Source organism: Ictidomys tridecemlineatus, chromosome 1 (genome assembly GCF_052094955.1).
Source record: "Ictidomys tridecemlineatus isolate mIctTri1 chromosome 1, mIctTri1.hap1, whole genome shotgun sequence".
NCBI lineage: Eukaryota > Metazoa > Chordata > Mammalia > Rodentia > Sciuridae > Ictidomys > Ictidomys tridecemlineatus.
Window position 1 is genome coordinate 99,171,211 of NC_135477.1, and position 20,400 is coordinate 99,191,610.

The 20,400-nt window shown below is 33.1% G+C and overlaps 1 protein-coding gene across 8 annotated transcripts in view; it reads left to right on the top strand.

The window, feature by feature from the left end:
* The window catches only part of Adgrv1 (adhesion G protein-coupled receptor V1), a 545,344-nt gene that overhangs the window by 60,767 nt on the left and 464,177 nt on the right, over nucleotides 1–20,400 (top strand). For 6 of the 8 annotated variants that reach the window (XM_078044879.1, XM_078044892.1, XM_078044896.1 and 3 more), the window contains exons 12-21: nucleotides 1,509–1,541; nucleotides 3,416–3,542; nucleotides 3,626–3,811; nucleotides 4,559–4,739; nucleotides 5,887–6,050; nucleotides 7,187–7,310; nucleotides 8,400–8,666; nucleotides 13,233–13,359; nucleotides 13,928–14,145; nucleotides 14,837–15,580. In XM_078044879.1, the coding sequence (XP_077901005.1) occupies nucleotides 1,509–1,541; nucleotides 3,416–3,542; nucleotides 3,626–3,811; nucleotides 4,559–4,739; nucleotides 5,887–6,050; nucleotides 7,187–7,310; nucleotides 8,400–8,666; nucleotides 13,233–13,359; nucleotides 13,928–14,145; nucleotides 14,837–15,580 (2,171 nt within the window). The remainder of the gene's footprint in view (nucleotides 1–1,508; nucleotides 1,542–3,415; nucleotides 3,543–3,625; nucleotides 3,812–4,558; nucleotides 4,740–5,886; nucleotides 6,051–7,186; nucleotides 7,311–8,399; nucleotides 8,667–13,232; nucleotides 13,360–13,927; nucleotides 14,146–14,836; nucleotides 15,581–20,400) is intronic. The other 2 variants (XM_078044886.1, XM_078044889.1) reach the window with 1 other exon arrangement.

Genomic DNA, 20,400 nt, shown 5'->3' on the forward strand with positions numbered 1-20,400 from the left:
TTAAATCTGTGGACAATGTTGAAGAAAACTAACGAAAAAAGAACAGTGATTACAAACCAAAGTTATAGCAATCTAGGAAACTTTGTTAGCTTGTTTGAGAATTCCTGCTTGCAATTAAGTATTTAAAGAATGATTTAAATTATAACTCTGAAAATTCATAGTGACTATTCTTTATATTCTTTCAAAATAGTAATGTTTGGTCATTCATTCATTTAAACATTTGTAATTCATTAAATATAACTTTGAAGTTGTTTTACTTTTTTTTTCTTTTTCTTTTTTTTGCTTTTGCTTCTATTTCTCCCTTCTATGGGTAAAAATAGAATACAAAGAAGTGAAAATCATAGGGTAGAAAATATTAGAAATTGTTGGTTCTTTTCAAATAGAGAAAATTAATCAAAATATATGTTAAAATGTCTTGATTCAATTAGTTACTAGTGTGTGATAAGAATAAGCAAATTACATTTGACTGTTCAAAAAATATTTAAATAAATTTGAGAATAAAATTAATGATTTCAAAGTGCTTATTTTATCAAAACCTTTTAATTTTACGTGTTTAACAAAAATGAATGGATGAATGAATGCTAGTATGATTATAATGAGTCATAGGATAATATTGCAACAAAAATAATAACACTTTATTATAATACAGTGTAAAATATTCTCTTAATGTCAAGTTCAAATTCTTTGTATTTCAATTAAATGTAGACTGAAGTTGCCCTGATACTAAACAATTTATGGTACTTCCAATACCAGTTAGTTAAAAATACACTTAATTTTCTCCAAATTAGAAACAATTTTATTATGCCGTTTTACTTCAGAGGATTTTACATTATGTGGTAATTTATCAGTGGCGCATTTGACTTTAAAAATTCAGCTCAAAGCCTTTACTTTTTAACGTGTGCTTTTCAAGACTATTTTAAAATAAAACACACTGAGGATTTGAAAGTGTTTAGATTTCCTGATATAAAGTTGTAATGAAAAGTTATCATGATATCTTAGGGCTTCTTGAATATATTCCTGTGCAAACAGGGAAACATAGAGATTGCTTATAGAGTTGTGACTTCTCAAACTTGAAGAACTGGCATTACATCTGAGGATGGAGTTTCTTTAAAAAACATAATTAAAGCTACTAAGTAATTGTTAGTAGACTGAATGAGATTTGCTCAGCTGCTGTGGTTTGAGCATGTGCAGAGCTTGCCAGGCACAAGCACCCTGGAGAGGTGGGAAGGAATGTCTTGAATGGGTCTTGCCATGCTGGCTGGCCACGGGTCATCTTCCAATAGGCGGGAACTGCAGAACCTCTTTCTGGCATTTCTCAATGGATAGGACCCAGTGTGCACCATTTCCATAAAATGAAAATTAGTAGCTCTTGGGGAAAAGAAAAGGGCTTTCTTTCAGCTTTTTTTTTTCACTCTGCCATTCTAAGTTTCTAGCAGTATCAGTGAATTGTGGGAAATAGTGCCTCTGCCTCCTTTTACCCCCGCCCACAGTTCTTTCTGTATTGACAGGGTAGAAACTGAAAGATTTGTCGTGTATTTTGGGTAAGTATACAAAATAATGCCTTGTTTTTGGTGATTCACCATTTTATTTTGCAACTGACTGTTTGGTGATGAGGCTGCACTGCATGATCACAAGTCTTGAGAAATTGTGCTTATCCACCTGGCTGTGCATGATTTGTGTGTAGTTTCATTTTCTAATGATAACAGGAGACTATTATGTGAAACTTTTGGGATGTTTTCATCCCAGTAGTTTCAAATTATGAATGCATTTACAATTTTTTGATAAAATCTTTGAGAAACAATTTTATTATGCCGTTTTACTTCAGAAGATTTTAAATTATGTGGTAATTTATCACATTTTGAAGAACTCATAATTTTAAGTTTTCATAACCTAGAGAACAATTATTGTGCTTTTAGTGGTGAAATTTTTTTCCCAACGTCTTTTATGAATCTTAAAGTTTGTCTTACAGAGAATTGGCAACCCATTATCTCAACTCATCCATTATTTTTCTTAGTGTATCTAAGCAATGTCTTGCTTTTTCCTCTGTGTTTTATAGAGAGGTTTTCAAATTTGCTTTTTATGTAAGGGAAGCATATCTTAAGAACATTAAAAAAAATAAAGTAAATTCATTTGTTTTATGCTCAGAGGATTTTTTTTTTAATTTTGAGATAGAGTCTCAAAAAATCAGTTGCTTAGGGTCTCACTAAGTTGGTGAGGCTGGCCTTGAACTTTGATTCTCCTCAGCCTCTGAAGTTGCTGTGATTATAGGCATGTATTACTGTACCTGGTTCTGAGTAGACTTTTATACTTTAATCCACTTTTCTTGTCTCCTAGCTTATGTGGACACAGGAAATTTTGATTAGTGAAGATATTGATATAAATTAAATATGGGCAAATTTGCTCTGAAAATTATGTTACTCTATTAACAATATAATAAATAATTGTTGTATTATTTGAATAATCTCTTCTGTTAACACATGCATGCTAGGTATCAGTTGTCAGATTTCAAAAGCAAGAGAAGATGTCAGTTCATGTTGTCTATTCATAGAGTGAACTGTTCTTGACACATATTTCTACATATTAAATTGTGGTTTCATTGTGATTCTGAGATTTTATCCAAATACTTCTAGTTCAATAGGAAGTGACATTTGGAAAAATTTAGAGCAGCTTTCAGGATTGAGAATTCTTAAGACCTTGCTGGTTTTATGCCCTCAGAGCCTTGTAGTCTCTTTGATCATTCTAATTACACACTAAGCATAAAACCAGAAATTTAAAATAACATTTAATATATTCTTTTGATAAATATATAAGAATTGTTATAACATGTCATGCTTCTCAGATCCATTTTCTTCTTTCTTTAAAAGAAAAAAAATTGAAAGCCACAAAACTATCCCCAAAAGTCTAATCATATTACATTCATTTTTTTAAAAAAATCAGTGTGGCTTGCCATAGTCCGTGTAGTTATCCAACTTGTACATAATATAATTATATGTAATGAAATTTTAGAAGAAATTCAAATGTATGTAAAATAAAAAGTTTTATTTAAAGGTATTTTCTAAACACATGTTGCAAATAATTTTTTTTTCTAAAACTAGAACAAAATCTGTAAATTTTTATATTTTCTATAAATACATTTATAACTCTTTGTTACTATGTTCTTGAGGTACATATGCCAGGTTTGTTTTAGTCAAAAAGGAAAGATGCAGTGAATTCAGAATAGATCTTCCATAAGTGTTGTGGCTAAAGCTGTTTTGGTTTTAAGTGATTTTAATGTGTATAAATTTTCTTTGAGATTTAATTCCTAATTACCTTTCTTATTATTATCTGGAAGAGTTGTAAATATTGCCTTTGAAGTCTACCAAATTCAGAAGTAGACTAAAGATAACAAGTATGTTTTCCCCTCCACCTTCTCCAGGGTAAATGTGGAAAATCAAGTGTTGAAATCTGGATATACTACCCGCGACCTAGTTATTTTGGAAAATGATGATCCTGGGGGAGTTTTTGAATTTTCTCCTGCTTCCAGAGGACCCTATGTTATAAAAGTAAGTATGAAACTTTATTCTGTACTCACAACTTAAGAAGAATGATCTAGAAGGTTTTAAAATCTTGTGGATTCTTTTTAAAGGAAGGGGATTCTGTAGAGCTCCACATTATTCGATCCAGGGGGGCTCTCGTCAAACAATTTCTACATTACCGAGTAGAGCCCAGAGACAGCAGTGAATTCTATGGAAACACAGGTGTTCTGGAATTTAAACCTGGGGAAAGAGAAATAGTAATCACCTTGCTGTCAAGACTGGATGGCATACCAGAGGTAGGGGTTTTGTTTTTCCCTTGCGCTTTTGTGGAAGATTGATTGTATCTATCATGTTATGAGCACAAATATTTTAAACATTGTCAAGAAGATATAAGAAGGGATGAGAAATACTTATGTTTGGAAAATTCAAAAAACAATCTCAAAAAGCAAAGTAAGATTCATTCAAATTAGAATGATGTATTTTGTCCTTGAAAGAGAAATACCAAACAAACCAAACATTCTGAGACTTTCAGTGTGTGATCCATTTTTATCTCCTTTTAGCTTTATTCATGTTAAACCTTATTTTATGTGATTCATATTAACTGAACTTTTAATGATATGGTTTTGAACTGAAATTTTGCTATATAATCACTTTTTAAAGGAAAAAAATTAACTTTTGAATTAGTGAAACCAGATATTGTACCCTAATGTTTACACACTAATGCATATGTAGATTTTATATTTGTTACTCTTATTAGTTTGACTACTAGATCATCGGTGACAAGTCCCTGACTTCTTACCATTTAGAGTAGATTGTTGTTTATCTTTTCCCCTTTTGGATAATATATATGTATATCTGGCATCTCTTAACTGATAGGAGAACATGCTAAATATGTTTTAGGAGTAAAACTGGCTCTCTTGTCTTTTCAGTGAGTTGTATGTATCTTAAAATGTGAATATATTAATATTCTTGAATATACACATATTTTATTTGCTCTGAAATGTCAACTTTACATTTTTACTAATTTGACATGTTCCATTTAGTTGGATGAGCACTACTGGGTGGTCCTCAGCAGCCACGGTGAAAGGGAAAGCAAGTTGGGAAGTGCTTCCGTTGTCAACATAACGATTCTAAAAAATGATGATCCTCACGGGATTATAGAGTTTGTTTCTGATGGTCTAATTGAGACAATAAATGAAAGCAAAGCAGATAATATCTACAGTGGTAATTTTTCCTGTTTCTTACATTTTGTTTCTATTTATGGAAGAGGAAATTAATTATTTTTTAGTTTATTTCTTCAGTAACCCATTATTTTCAGTTGCTCATTCTGCTTTAGAAATTACACATAGAATAGAAATTGGTCCTTTTAAAAATAATATTTAGGATTGCAATTTTTATGTCTGTCTTAGCATTGTGATGATACATCAGTTATATTTTTATTTCAATTAACCATATGCAGAGCCCTCAAGCACCCAGGCATGAGTCAATAGAGAACACATTAAAGCTAGGAGTTACTGCTGGAAAATATTGCAGTGGCAGGAAGTAAGAAATATTCCATCTATCTGTCTATTTATTTTTGTGGTTCTGGAGATTGAACCCAAGGCCTCCTGTGTGCTAGGCAAGCACTTCACCCTTGAGCTACATTCCCATACATACATATATATTACCTGAATTCTTAAATGGATATATATATATATATATATATATATATATATATATATATATAGTAGATGGACACAATATTCTCATTTCATTTATTGGTATGTGGTGCTGAGGATTGAACCAGTGCCTCGCACATGCTAGGCAAGTCCTGTACCACTGAGCCACAACCCCAGTACTCCCAGCTAGTTTTAAATTTTATTTTGAGACAAGGTCTTGCTGAGTTGCTGAGGCTGGTCTTGAACTTGCTATCCTCCTGCATCAGCCTCCCGAGTCACTGAGATTACAGGTGTGCACCACTGCATTCATTGAGAAAGATATTGTTTTTAAAGAAATCTTGTCAGAGCAGGGAAATCACTCTGAGTAGGTAGGTCAGTCTTCCTTTGAATGCCTTTGGCAGATATTCTTACAGGACTTTATGATAGTTGTATCTAATTAATCACCCTCTGTCTCCATGCCAAATGACTCTTAAGATCCCATACTATGATGGAAAATATTGAGTCTTGTAATTTTATTAATTTTATATCTACAGAGGGGAAATAGGATAATATATTTTTATGTGAACCTTGGGGGATATGCTAAGCAAATTGGCTTTTATTAAATTAGATTTTATTAAAACAAAGTATTATTTTTACTTTATTGGAATGATTTCTTTACTAGTTTTAATGTTTAGTGAATGTTCATATGTAGTTTACCTGTTTGTATTTCACAGCTGTTTATGGCGTAATAAGACATCGAGGAAACTTTGGTGATGTTAGTGTTTCATGGGTGGTTAGTCCAGACTTTACACAAGACGTAATTCCTGTGCAAGGGACAATTTTCTTTGGAGATAAGGAATTTTCAAAAAATATCACCCTTTATTCCCTTCCAGACGAGGTAAATGTTGCATGTATAATTCTCCACTTATTGTAGTTGATCAATCTCTACTTTTCATTAAAGCCAAAACATCTGATAATACATGTATATAAAGAGCTCAGGTAAGACAGTGTCTGACTGAGGCAAAAGGGCAATGTTATGCTTCTGGTTTCTCTGAGTCATTCTTTACTCTTAGACTGATAGTGATTGGTGAAATTCATGTGTCAAACTTCAGGGATTTGTGGTTTTGGGAGAGGTTAAGCTTCAGCTTGTGTTTAGACTCCTTGGAGAAAGGCCATGTTCTGGGTACCCTGGTGCATTCTGAGAATCAGGACACTGTGCCAAGGGATTGTGCATCCAACAAGCTATTTCATCTTATTGATAAAAACCAGAAAGAACTTAGTGATGGAGAGTAAGCCTTCCTCAGGATTCTGCATTTTATTTCTGAAGGCCTGTCTGTTTTCCCACAGACCAGCAATTTTGTATTTTAGGGTGAGGAGAGGCATAGCTCATAGGAATGATGTAAGAGAGAAACAGTGCCTACCTGGGATTCACTTAAGCTCAGATGTGGATATCTCATCTTTTTAGGACATTGAAGTAAGGTCTCTATGACTGGCTTGTGTGAAAGTTCAGTAAACCATGTAAGAGGCCTTTGAGTGCTCATTTTGTTGTGTTCCATTATTTTCTTATAAGCAAAAAATGTGTTTACCATTTTCTTACAGAAATAATATATACGACACACACACACACACACACATATATATATCCTATACTTATATAGGATATATGTATGTACGTATAGATACATAAATAAATATATCCTATATCTATATAGAGTTGTAGAATATGGTATAGGTTATATCTATTTTTATCTATATAGGTTATATCTATTTTTAGTTTATGTAAGACAAAATATGTATACTTCCATTACACTTTAAAGTAAAGTGCTTGTTTGGATGAATATAAATTAAAATAATTGGGGGGGGGAGTTCTGAGTCTTATAGAAATACTTTCATAAGCTTCAGCCTCAGAAATAGAAGTAAAGATTAGTACTGTTAATAGAACTTTTTTTTAAAAAAGAAATAATAATTTAGGAATACATAATGTAATTATATGCATAAATCAGTTGATTTAAAATGGATATCATTTTCCAAAAGATTCCAGAGGAAATGGAGGAATTTACCATTATCCTACTTAATGCCACTGGAGGAGCTAAAGTGGGAAATAAAACAACTGCAACTCTACGGATTAGAAGAAATGATGATCCCATTTATTTTGCAGGTGGTATTGCTATTTTTATTTGAATGAGTTTGCTTCTTTCTTAAACAGTGTATATCTAAAATTAATTTTAACTGAGCATTTTAAATAAAATGTAATTAATTGATGCTTGCATATGATTTCATGATTCATTCACTGTTATTCAGTCTGTTTGAAGTTTAAACCATTTTTCAAAATATCTTCTGAAGCAAAATGAAAGTAACATTAAGTGCTTTTTTGTTATCTCTGTTTCTTCCTTTTAAATGCCAAGGTATATCTTTCCTCTGTGAGAAAAACACTTCCATGTGATTACTTCTAATACAGAGGTTGGCCACTTTGGGACCTGATATTGTACCTAGTGACTGACCACTTAACTATAGTAGCTAATGTTTAATGGATATATTAGTTAAGGATTCTTTATTTACTGCTTTTTTTTTTAGAACTCACTTTTGCTATATGAGGCATCTTTTATTGATGAGATTTAATTGATGTCTAATTCTTTCTTAAATCCCACTTTTCTAAGTTGTATAAAGGTCAGTTTACTGAACCTCTTGAATTTCTGGATTACAATTCTTAGCCTCCAGTGAATTTGTGCTTATTAATTAGTCTTATACTCAGGCTTCTGCCAAGTGTTGCAGCAAAAATAAAACAAGCTATCCAGGCCTATTCTCAAAGACCTTAAAACTTCAGCTACAAAATGATATATACAAAGTGGTAGGCAGAAGATTTTAAATAATACATAATTTACTGACAGGGGTGCTGTCAGACAATGAATGCTGAAGACAATGGATTTTGTAGGAATTAAGGGAAAAGGAAGGCTGCTGATGGTTGAAGTAATCAGAGGGGCTTCATGTCAGAGCTGGAAACACAGCCAAATCTTTTATTTTTCGGGGGGACACAATACCTTTATTTTATTTATTTATTTTTGTGATGCTAAGGATTGAACACAGTGTCTTCCACGTGTTAGGCAAGTGCTCTACCACCAGCCCCAGAGCAAAAATTTTAAGCACAGAGAGTACTGGGAATTTCTTGTTAAGTAAAGAAAAAGGTTATCTGGAAATACATAGATGGAATCATGAAGGCTCACATGTTCCTTCTCTATGGATATTTCAGAGCCTCGTCTGGTGAGGGTTCAGGAAGGAGAGACTGCTAACTTTACAGTCCTCAGAAATGGATCTGCAGATGTTATCTGCACCGTCCAGTATGCTACTGTAGATGGGAAGGCCACAGCCAAAGAGGGAGACTTTGTTCCGGCTGAAAAAGAGGAAACCCTCATTTTTGAGGTTGGAAGTAGAGAACAGAGCCTATCTGTATATGTTAATGAAGATGGTATCCCCGAAACAGATGAGGCTTTCTATATAATCCTCTTTAATTCAACAGGTAAGCACGCTGTGTTGTTATGGTAGATCTGTTGCCTTCAGTTCTTTTCTGCATTAAGTACCACTGTCTAGTAGTTGTGCCAGCTGTACTTTCTGTGACTGTCCATGAACAAAATTGTTTGTTCTACTGCTTTCTTAAGGAATGAGATGAATGATATAAGTGTTAAAACTTCTTGTGTCATATACACCCTGCTATGCTTTTGAACCTTTCTTTCAAAATATTACAAAAATAGAAAATTCTGATATAAAGACCCTAAAACAATGGGTCTTGAACCTATAGCTGCGATGGGCATTGCCTATGTATCCATTGCTTAGGGATTAGTAGTGTCCTGTAATGCTTTTTCCTCCATCTGGGAGGATAGCTCACTTGGTTGGGAAGCTTAATTCTGTAGGCATCTGACTCTAATTGGCTCCTTGATAATTCTCTGGAGTTATCTCCAAATGAGTGGCAATTTACAAGGGGAAAAAGATGTGCTCTTCCTTCTTTTCCATTCCATAAATGAAGGATATTTTGATTCAGCCGTGTGCACCCTGAGAATGTGTTGACTCTGTCTTTAGTAAATTGGAAAGATTTAGCTTTTCTTGATATTTATTTTGTTCTTTTGGGGTTACAAGGAACTCTTTCCCTTGAACATTTTGAGAGTAAGTTGAAGATGTGATGTCCCATCATTGCTAAATACATTAGTGTGTATCTCTTGCCGTCAAGGACATTCTCCAACATAAACACAATATAACTTTCCAAAAATCAGGAAGTTAACATCTATGGGGTTATTTTCCCAGGTCCCATTCATAGTGCCCTGGTTGTTTTAATATCATTCTAGCAAAATCATCCTTTCCTTAATTATGCATTGCATTTAATTGTAATGTCCCTTTAATTTTGTCAGTTTGAAGGAATTCCTCAGTCTTTGCTGAGTGTAGAAGACCACGAGCTAGGATATCCCTCGTATTGAGTTTGTTTGATATTCCTTTATTATTGGTTTCAGTTTTTGAATCCTTGGTAGGAATTTCACAGAAATAATTCTGTGTTCTTATCATCCATCCCTTTATAAAATCATCACAAGATTCTGATTTGCCTCTTCATTATTCTGTTCACTTTGACTACAATTTAGGTGATGACCTTCAGTCTTCTCTACTGGGCTTTGCTTCCCATTGTGATTAATAAATATTTTGTGGGGAGTTACTTTGAAACTATGAAAATGTCTTGTTACTCATAAAATATTCAGTCTTTTCATCGATACTTTTATCATATGGACTTAAACTTTCTATTTAACGTAGTGAGTTATTTTTCACTACTATCATTTATTTTCAGGGCCACAGTGAGCCAGATTTGACCAGTGGTAACCTATTTGAGATGACTTTCTTTGTCTTTTGGACATTTTCTTACTTTCTGACATTGCAAGCTCTTCCAAGCTCATTTTGTACTTTTCCTGTTACATTCCTGAAATTAGCCATTTTCCAAGAAGCCCTGGTTCCTTGTAGTGAAGAATGTTATTTAGTAACTAGAATCTGGGCACTATTAATGAGGTTTTGATCTTCCTGGGTTCTGTTAGTGGGCAGATGGGGGTATATGCCCTTCATGTGCATACGTGTACATGCATTTATAGTTCTGTGCTTATGTATGTTGAAGATCATTAGTTCATGCCATTGTTTCCATTCCTATCCAATATATCAGGTTCAGTCTAGTCTCCTCCCTTTCTATTTTTGTCATTTCCTTAAGAAATCTAGTTCCCATTATCTTTAATATATTTATGCTCGTGACCAACTTCCCCTGTGTGTAACCACTTTCTCATTGCTTCTATTTCCCTGTTTCTACAATAAGGTTACTCAGGGATTACCCCACCAGGATTTTAACTTCCTGCTTTGAGCACCTCACTCTGGCTCCAGCACCCAGAACCAAGCTTAGTTCTCATGGAGAGAGTCCCTTACCCTGTGTGAGCAATAACCCCTGACACTGGGACACTGAAGTGCCTGCCTGTCAGGCCCAGTGTGAATGACAATCTTGTGTTCTACCTTGTGCTTTTTGATATTTAAAGAAGCAGAGAAAATGAAAGATCTCCTGATATTTCTTTTTGCTATTTCCGTCCATCTTCCTGTCTCTTGACTTTCTTCGTTGCTCTCTTCCTCTTTCCCCTCTTTCTCCTTTTGTCTTTTTGTTTCTCATTTTTCATATGATCTAACTAAGAATACCCAAAAAAAGTGGAAACTAAAATCTATCATCTTTAAGGAAAAAAATGACTTTGTACAATAATTACCACAAAAGAAATCTCACAACTGCAAAAAACAGACTTACATAGACCAAAAAAATTTGGTAAGTCCAATTATTTTCCCAATATTAAAATGAAAGAAATTGCTATAGATAAAATAATCTTGTTGAAGTAAAAGTGGAAAACCAGAAATTTTTAGTGGGAAGAATACAGCAGTTATGAAGGGATGAGATCATCCATCCTACAACCATTTGCTCTAGAAATAAGCTCCGGATGACATTTATTAATATTTATTAAAATTAACTTATTAACTACTTAAAATAATTCTGGTGAAATTTTTGTATTTCAAACATTTTGGGGGTTAAAATTAATTAAAATATTATCAGAAACAAAATTTCACTATTGATCAAATAGTAGATTAAAGTATCCTGAATTTCTTATAATGAGAATGGAAAATGACTCCTCAGAGAGTTTCAGTGAATTTTGTAAACTATGTTATTGGGGAAGAATTTTGACTTTGAGAGAGTTAGGTGGGTAGTGTGGAGAGAGAGAGAAAAAGAGGGAGAGCGTGCAAGCACAAGTGCACATACAAGTGTACACAGAAGTGACTGGGTTACTGGCCTGAAGTATGGGTGTTGCCAGCCTGAGGTGGCATTACATTACCATAGGAATTCTTCATAGGAAGAATTACATGCTTCTCCCTGTATTTGGCTCTGATACTTTTCCAAACATGGTGACATATAGGGATGTAATTACTTTAGCTATGAAGATTTGAATGACAAGAATTTATGCTTTCATGATTTTTTTTTTTAGTTCTGACTTCCTTTTCTTTTCTCTGATATGGCATCAAAACCTGATGAGCCTGTGGGCCTGTGGTGGGAGGGCTGAACAAACATCACACTGCATAGGTGTTTATGCCTAAGAACTATTGCTCATAGTACATGTCCTAAATGGACAAAAAACTGTGGCTACCCTTAAAGCCCCTGTTAAGTATTATTGGTTCATCTTATAAAGGAAAGGAATGAGCTTTAAGCACCACCTATGACATATAATTGTACATCATAGGAGAATCCTGCTAAAATTAGTTTTTTATCATTTTTTATTTATTTTTTTAGATTTTATGATATGCGTTTTTTTATTTTTATTTTTAGCATTTTCTACACAATTTTAAATATATATTTTTTCCATTGGCTAATTGTTGATTGACATTGATTACAATCATATATTTATGTAATTTTTTTCCTGACGTGTTAGTTTGCTATGTATAATTTAGCAAACTTGGAAATTTGTTTCCATGACAAAGCCAGAGGTTTCGTCCTCATCTAATAATAAGAGTTTTATGTGTATCAGTTCTGTAATAAATAACTCTGATCACCAGTGACTGAGTATCTGTTCTTCTAGGTATAGAATTTAATAGGAATCATTTGCCCAAGGGGCTCACAATGGATTTATGGGTGTCTGTCTGTATGTGTGTGTGTGGACACCAGTGTAGTGTGACAGTTGTTGTGATAGATCAACAGAGAGCAAAGTACTGTGGGAGCACAGTGGAGAGGCATTTAGCCTGGGGAGTCAAGGTAGGATTCCAGAAAAGCTGCTGCTTGAAGCAGGTCCTCAAGAGTGGTAAAAGCTAGTCAGGAGAGTGAAGCTGGGCAGGACTTTTGATCACATGGAGTGCCCCTGGAGCAAAAGTAAAGAGGTGGGGACTTCAGGGAAGTAAGATGAAGAGACCAAACATATGGATAGTGTGGAGAAGAAAGGAATTCGGTTTGACACCACTGGAATTGCTTATTTCTATGTATAATCAGGTCAGACTCTGCTGTTTGAAGGAAGAGACCTAAGATAAATGCTTGAGCCAATGATTCCAATAAACATGGACAGGAGCATTTTAATGTTATAGAGGAATCCTTCATTATTTTTTGTGCAATAAATGAATCGTCCTAAAAATGTGAAATTAGAAAAAAACTTTTATTTTTAATTAAGCTATTATAGCAATGTATTTATTGAAAGAAATGTGTTGTTTGTTTTTAAGTTAATTAGTTCCTCTGTAACTAAATGTATTCTCAGTGGATAAAAGGAACTATTTCACAATAAACTAGGTATCTCTGAATACAATGTACATATACATGCAGATATATATGTATGTGTGTGTGTGTATATATATATACATCTGTATATATATACACACACACACACACATAAACATCTTTGGAGAAATAGAGCAATATTTTGTGTGACCTTCACTGAGGAAATTCTTGCAGAAAATTTTATTTTACTTATAAAACTATTTATTAATTTAAAAATGTTAAATTAATAGCAAGCTACCTACTTTTTTTATTGCTTTGACTTTTCCATTTTTAATTTAGGTGATACAGTAGTATATCAATATGGAATAGCTACAGTCATAATTGAAGCTAATGATGACCCAAATGGTATTTTTTCTCTGGAGCCTATAGACAAAGCAGTGGAAGAAGGAAAGACTAATGCATTTTGGTAAGCCTGTTTGGATGAGGAAATTAAAAATTGGATAGAATGAAAAAATTATTGAGTACTAAAAATTTGAAATACTTGTTAATCCTTCAAAAATAAAAAAAAATTGATCAAAAATTGAATATTTTTAAAGTTGTCAGTCTCAATGAATGATGAACTCTGTTTATGCTGTTGCCATTTGTCTAAACAAGAATCAGTGGAAACAAAAACACTTCAGCTGGTAAGCAGAAATTGTTCTGCTCACTCTCCCCACTCCAGTTCCATCATTTGTCAAGATTGAAAAATACAAATTATCCAAATTGTCAGAAACATTTCTAAAATGACACAGTGACTGCTCTTATTCTATACTTTTGTTTTGAAAAAAATCATTACTTATTATTAAAATATTTTCCCCTTGACCTTAGAATTTGTATTTAAGTTTCTGCTTTGAAGACTTTTCAGCTGACATTTCTGTGTATTTCATCTTCTCTTGGTTGGCTAGTTCACTTAAGGAGATAGCATTAACTGCTGCTACTAGAGTTACATTTCCTATGCATTCATAAAAACTAATTTTATTCAATTTATTATGTAGGATTTTGAGGCACCAAGGACATTTTGGTAATGTGACTGTGGCTTGGCAGCTGTTCCAGAATGATTCTGTTCTGCAACATGGACAAGAATTCTATGAAACTTCAGGAACTGTTAATTTCATGGATGGAGAAGGAGCAAAACCAATAATTCTCCATGCTTTTCCAGATAAAATTCCCGAATTCAATGAATTTTATATTCTAAAGCTCATAAACATTACAGGTGCTATGTTTTTCCATCTCTTATTTTTCCAACAAAATTTTATATTTTATAACTTAAATCCAATTGAAAGAAGTGTGTGTGTCTTGATTTTCTGATTTTAAATATCAAAGTACCCTTCTTGGTAGCATTATTATCTATTTTTATTTATTTATTTTTTTATGCTGGAGGTAGATCCAGGGCCTTGTGCTTACTAAGCACAGGCTCTACGGATGAGCTAAACCCCCAGCCCCAAAATGTTGCTTTTAGTCTCATTTTATGGTCTTACTTGGGTTCAGTTGTATAGATAGAGGCTTACCTTCACCATGAAACTTGTGAATAGACTTTTTCTACATCAAATGTTGTATTTCTCCTAAAACATTAAAGGAAGTTAGGAAGTACAAATTCATAGTGGTTTAAAGCTTTGCCATAATTTAAATGATTTGCTTTCTTGTCACTTCTGGTTTTAAGCATAGGAATTTAACATCTCCAGTTTATAGCTTTTGTTCAGGGTTGACTGATTATAAAATTGTGATGAATCAGTGTTATTTGATATGTCCTCAAAAATGTGGTGAAAGCTACATGGTGATACTATGGCTCATTGATGATGCATAAATTATTTAACTAGAAGTTCATATGCTACAATTTTTTTTATATGTTATACTGGAAAGTACTTCAACTGGTTTTTCATTCATTACAAATTTTCTTATTACAGGTGGGTCCCCAGGTCCTGGAGGCCAATTTGCAGAAACCAACCTTCAGGTGACAGTAATGATTCCATTCAATGATGACCCTTTTGGAATTTTCATCTTGGATTCTGAGTGCTTAGAGAGAGAAGTGGCAGAAGATGTGCTCTCAGAAGATGACATGTCTTATATTACCAACTTCACCATTTTGAGGCAACAAGGTGTCTTTGGTGATGTACGAGTAGGCTGGGAAATCGTGTCCAGTGAGTTCACGTCTGGTCTGCCCCCAATGATAGATTTTCTACTGGTTGGAATTTTCCCCAGCTCTGTGCATTTACAACCACACATGCGGCGTCACCATACTGGAACAGATGCTTTGTATTTCAGTGGACTGGAAGGTGCATTTGGGACTGTTAATGCAAAATATCACCCCTCTAGGAATAACACGATTGCCAACTTCACATTTTCAGCTTGGGTAATGCCTAATGCCAATACAAATGGATTTGTTATAGCAAAGGATAATGGTAATGGAAGCATCTACTATGGGGTGAAAATTCAAACAAATGAGTCCCATGTGACATTTTCCCTTCATTATAAAACTTTGGGATCCAATGCTACATACATTGCCAAGACAACAGTCAAGAAATATTTAGAAGAAGGTGTTTGGCTTCATCTTATAATTATCCTGGACGATGGTATAATTGAATTCTACCTGGATGGAAATGCAATGCCAAGAGGAATCAAGAGTCTGAAAGGGGAAGCCATTAGTGATGGTGAGTGTCAACTTTGCAACTAGGACTTTGAAATTTCTAGGTTCTAAAATCTTCAACTAAATTTTGATTTTTTTAAAAAAAAGCTTGCAGATATTTATTTTTTTATTTTTTTATTATTGGTTGTTCAAAACATTACAAAGCTCTTGACATATCATATTTCATACATTTGATTCAAGTGGGTTATGAACTCCCATTTTTACCCCGTACACAGATTGCAGAATCACATCGGTTACACATCCACATTTTTTACATATTGCCATAGTAGTCTTGCAGATATTTAAAAACTGTTTTTGTATTGCCTTATTTTCTTTGAACAAAACGATGTGCCTATCAAGACCATGATAAATTCTTCACTAAATGTTTCAGAGATGCATCAAATAGTCTTTACTCATAAATAGGCTTTAGAAGAGGTATAGACAGATTACTGTAATAAATTTAGAAAGAATGAAAAAACTCTAAAGGAGGATCATTTATTCCTCTCATGAGTAGTAGAGAATAATTTTTCAGGCAGAAGAATAGCAAAAGTGTAGACATATGAAGCAGAGTATTGTACCTGGGGATCTGTTACTGGTTCAGTGTAGTTGGAAGTAGATGTAGGTAGGCGTAAGGTAAAAAGGAATCAGGAGAAAAATCACATTAAAATAATTACAGTATTTATAGTATCAGGAGATAAATTAGTGAATTCTGTGGAGTGTTTTGAAGAGATCATTTTTGTTGGCTTTAAGACAAACCACATACTGTTTCCATGAGTAATTCATCTGTGTGTATGTATACACACAAATGCTGGTTTTATCTATTATGTCACCAATTCACTCCATTTTATAATTTGATTCTATTTTATATTAAATGAGAAGATAGATCAGAGATTAAGTGGCTATAGTGTTGTATTTTCCCTCTGAATCTCACCATTAGGTGTTAACTTCTGCAGTTTTTCCAAAATAAATAATATAGAAAAAAACAAACATCATGTACACATCTACCAATATCTGCCCAAGGACTGTGCTTAGAAATATTCTATGGCATTAAATTATTTACTTTCTGATTGTGTGTATGTATACACACAAATGTTGGTTTTATCTATTATATCACCAATTCACTCCATTTTATGATTTGATTCTATTTTATCAAGGTTAACAGATGAAAGTGTATTTTCACACTTTCATCTGTTAACCTTGATTCCTTTAGTGAAAGTAATGGTGGTAGAACAAAAATGAAAAAAGATTGGGGATTGTGAATACTGGTATTTCTTTCCTTTGTTTGGCTTCCTGCAAAGAACTTATACTATTTTTGAATGTGTCACTTGGAAAGAAAAAAAATTAAAACCACATATGTATTTATTTTTTTAAAGTTATCAATGAAATATAACATATATTACAAAATATACTGAAGTGCCTGAGTACCTCAGCACACAGAAACCCCATGTATCCACCCACAACCCCAAGAAGCAGCCAAGCAACCATTCCTGAGTAGCTTGGCCCATTGAGGCACCCAAGAAGCAACTGAGCAGCCTTATTCATCCTCCATTGCCTCAAGAAGCAGTTGAATAGCCTCTTCCTCTTCTCAGACTTTTAGATCACTGTGGTCCAGAAAAGCAGAGGCTCACCCCCACTCATGCACTATTGGTCTTTGGGAGTCTAAATAAATAAAATCAGAGATGAAAATGGAGACATTTCATCTGATACTAGGGAAATACAAATAATTATTAGGAACTATTATGAACTACTATATGCAAAAACCTGGAAACCTAGAAGTGGATTAATTTATGTACACATATAACCTACTAAAATCTAACCAAGAGATCACAGAAAATGTGAACAGACCAATAACAATTAACAAGATTGAATCTGTAATAGAAAGTCTTCCAAAAAGAAAAGACTAGGCCAAATGGCCTTAGTGCTGAAGTTTACCAAACTTTTAAATAAGAAATAATGTCAATACTTCTCAAGCTAGTCCAAAGAAGTGAAAGGGGGAATGCTCCAGAGCTCACTTTTGAGGTCAGCATTGTCCTGACACAAAAGCCAACAAGAATATACGCAAGAAGAAAAGCACAGGTCAATATAGCCTATGAAATCCTTAAAAGAATACTAGCAAAATTGAATCCAACAGCACCTAAAAAAGATCATACACACAATCAAATAGGATTTATTGCTAGGAATTAAAGATGTTTCAAGATATGCAAATTGATCAATATCAAACATAAACAAAATGAAGGATTAAAAACCATATGGTCATCTCAATCAATATAGCTAAAGCATTCAATAAAATTCAACATAAGAGAAGGGAACCTATGGGATGGGAGAAAATATCTGCAAAAAAAGAAAATATTTATCCAGTAAAGGATTAGTTTCTGTAGTACATAAGTAACTCAGACAACTCTACAGCAAAACCCTCTAAATAATCAAATTAAAAATTAGTCAAATTACTTGAACAGACATTTCTCAAAATAGCTTACATGAATTACACCAAGTATATATATAAAAAAAGTTTAATATCACAAATTATCAGGGAAATGCAAATCAAAACCACAATGAGATATCATTTCACCAACTTAGAAGGGTTACTGTAATCAAAAAGACAAAAAATAACAAATATTGGTGAGGATGTGGAGAAGGGCAATCTTTCATACACTGCTGGTAGGAATATGGATTAGTATAGCCATTGTGGAAAACAGTATTCTAGTTTTCCTCCGAAATCTAGAAATAGAACTACCATGTGAACCTGCAATTGCATTGGGTATATAGCCAAATCAAAGGAATTGAACTGAATATGTCGAAGTGACATTTGTTGAAACACTATTCCTAGTGGACAGTGTATGGAATTATTCTAGGTGAATGGATGAGAAATATATATATATACACAATGGAATATTATTCAGCCACAAAAAGAATGAAATTCTAACATGAATAGAAGTAGAAAGAACATTACATTAAGAGAAGGAAATCAAGTGCATAAACAAATATCACATGTTTTTACTTATATGTGAAAGTTAAAAAGTTAATCTTTTAGAAGTAGAAAATAGAATCGTTGTGACCAGAAGCTGGGAAGGATGTAGGAGAGAGGGTTGATTAATGGGTACAGGGGTGTAGAATAACTTCTAATTTTACATGGCACATTGGGTTAACAACAAATAATTATTAGTTGACAACAAATAATTGAATATTTCAAAATAACTAGTAGAGAGAATTTTGCACGTCCCGACATGAAAAATGATGTCTGGGTGATAGATATGCCTTTTACCTTGATCTGATCATTGCATATTGTACGTATGTATTGAAACGTCAGATGTACCCTATGTATTTTTACATGTTAATTTAAAGGAAAACATATTAAAAGTGTATAAATGATAAGTATTGTAAGTACAGATAGATGAACTATAAAACTTGAATATCATTAGTTTCATCACCCACATAGTGTAACCAGCCTTCAGATCGAGAAATAGAGCATTTTAGAAGTAACTGGTGGTTCTTTTCTAGTTAGTAACTTACTACCCTGCCCACCTATGATTGATATTTTTTAAGAGCATTAATATTGATTTTTCCTGTATTAAAATTTAGGTAAATAGAATTGAATGTCTGACTTATTTTGCTCAGCATTGTTTTTGAGGTTCATCCATATTTTTGCCTATTTTACATACCTTATGCTCATGTTTTTATAGTATTCCATTGTGTAATTAGAACAGTATTTTTTCATGGTATTTCAAATTTGTTTGCATTGTTTCCAATTTTGGGCTATTACATTCAGCATTTCTCTTGAATATTCTTATATAAGTTTTTTGGATGAAATTTTCTCTGCTGTCTATTCCTGGGGATGGAATTGCTGAATCATTGTGTGTGTGTGTGTGTGTGTGTGTGTGTGTGTGTTTATTCAGTTTTAATAGATAAAACCTAGCAGTTTTCCAAAATAGTTGAAACTATTTATATTATCACTTTTGGTATATCAAAGTACCATTTCACCAATGCTTATTTTATCTTTAGAAAACCATTTTGGTAGGTTTGTGATGGTTTCAAAAATTTGTATTTTTAAAGACATAATTGTATGGTCAATACAGAAATCTAGGAAAATTTAAAAGTACACATATAAAACAAAAAATAACAATCATTCTCATTACCATAATTCTAAGATCACCATTATAAACATTAAGTGTATTGCTGAAATTTTTATATCTATAAAAATATATATATCACCAATTTTTACTTCCTTGTCAAAGTAATATATATGCATTTTACAAAATTTTAAAAGCATAGAATAATATTAAGATGCAGGGCTGGGATTGTGGCTCAGTGATAGAGTGCTCGCCTAGCATGTGCGAGGTGCTGGGTTCTATCCTCAGCACCACATAAAAATAAATAAATAAAATAAAGGTTAAAAAAATACATATATAAATTAAAAAAAAATGTAAGGTGAATATTACCATGTTCTCTCCATTCTGAAGGGACCATTATGACATTGTGTCTTTATAACTTTTTTTGTTTTGGATGATTTAGCATTTTAGCTTAAATAGTTGACACTAAAATTAGAGAAATATTGATAAGGTTTGTTCCAGAGAAGTAGTCATAGAAACAAAGCATTTAGAATGCCTCAAATTTATATAGTGTTTTATAGTTAAATGGCTTTTTTCATACATTACCAAATTTTAACTTCACTATAATTTATTAAATATTTTATAGGTAAGAAAATACAAGTCAGAATTGATAAATAAATTAACTAGCATCACATGGCCAAGTCATAGAGGAGCCAAAGCCTGAATATAATCTTTTAACTCAGTATTGTTTTAGTTTATCACAGAAACAATACTAAAGAAGAGCTGACCACTTCTATAT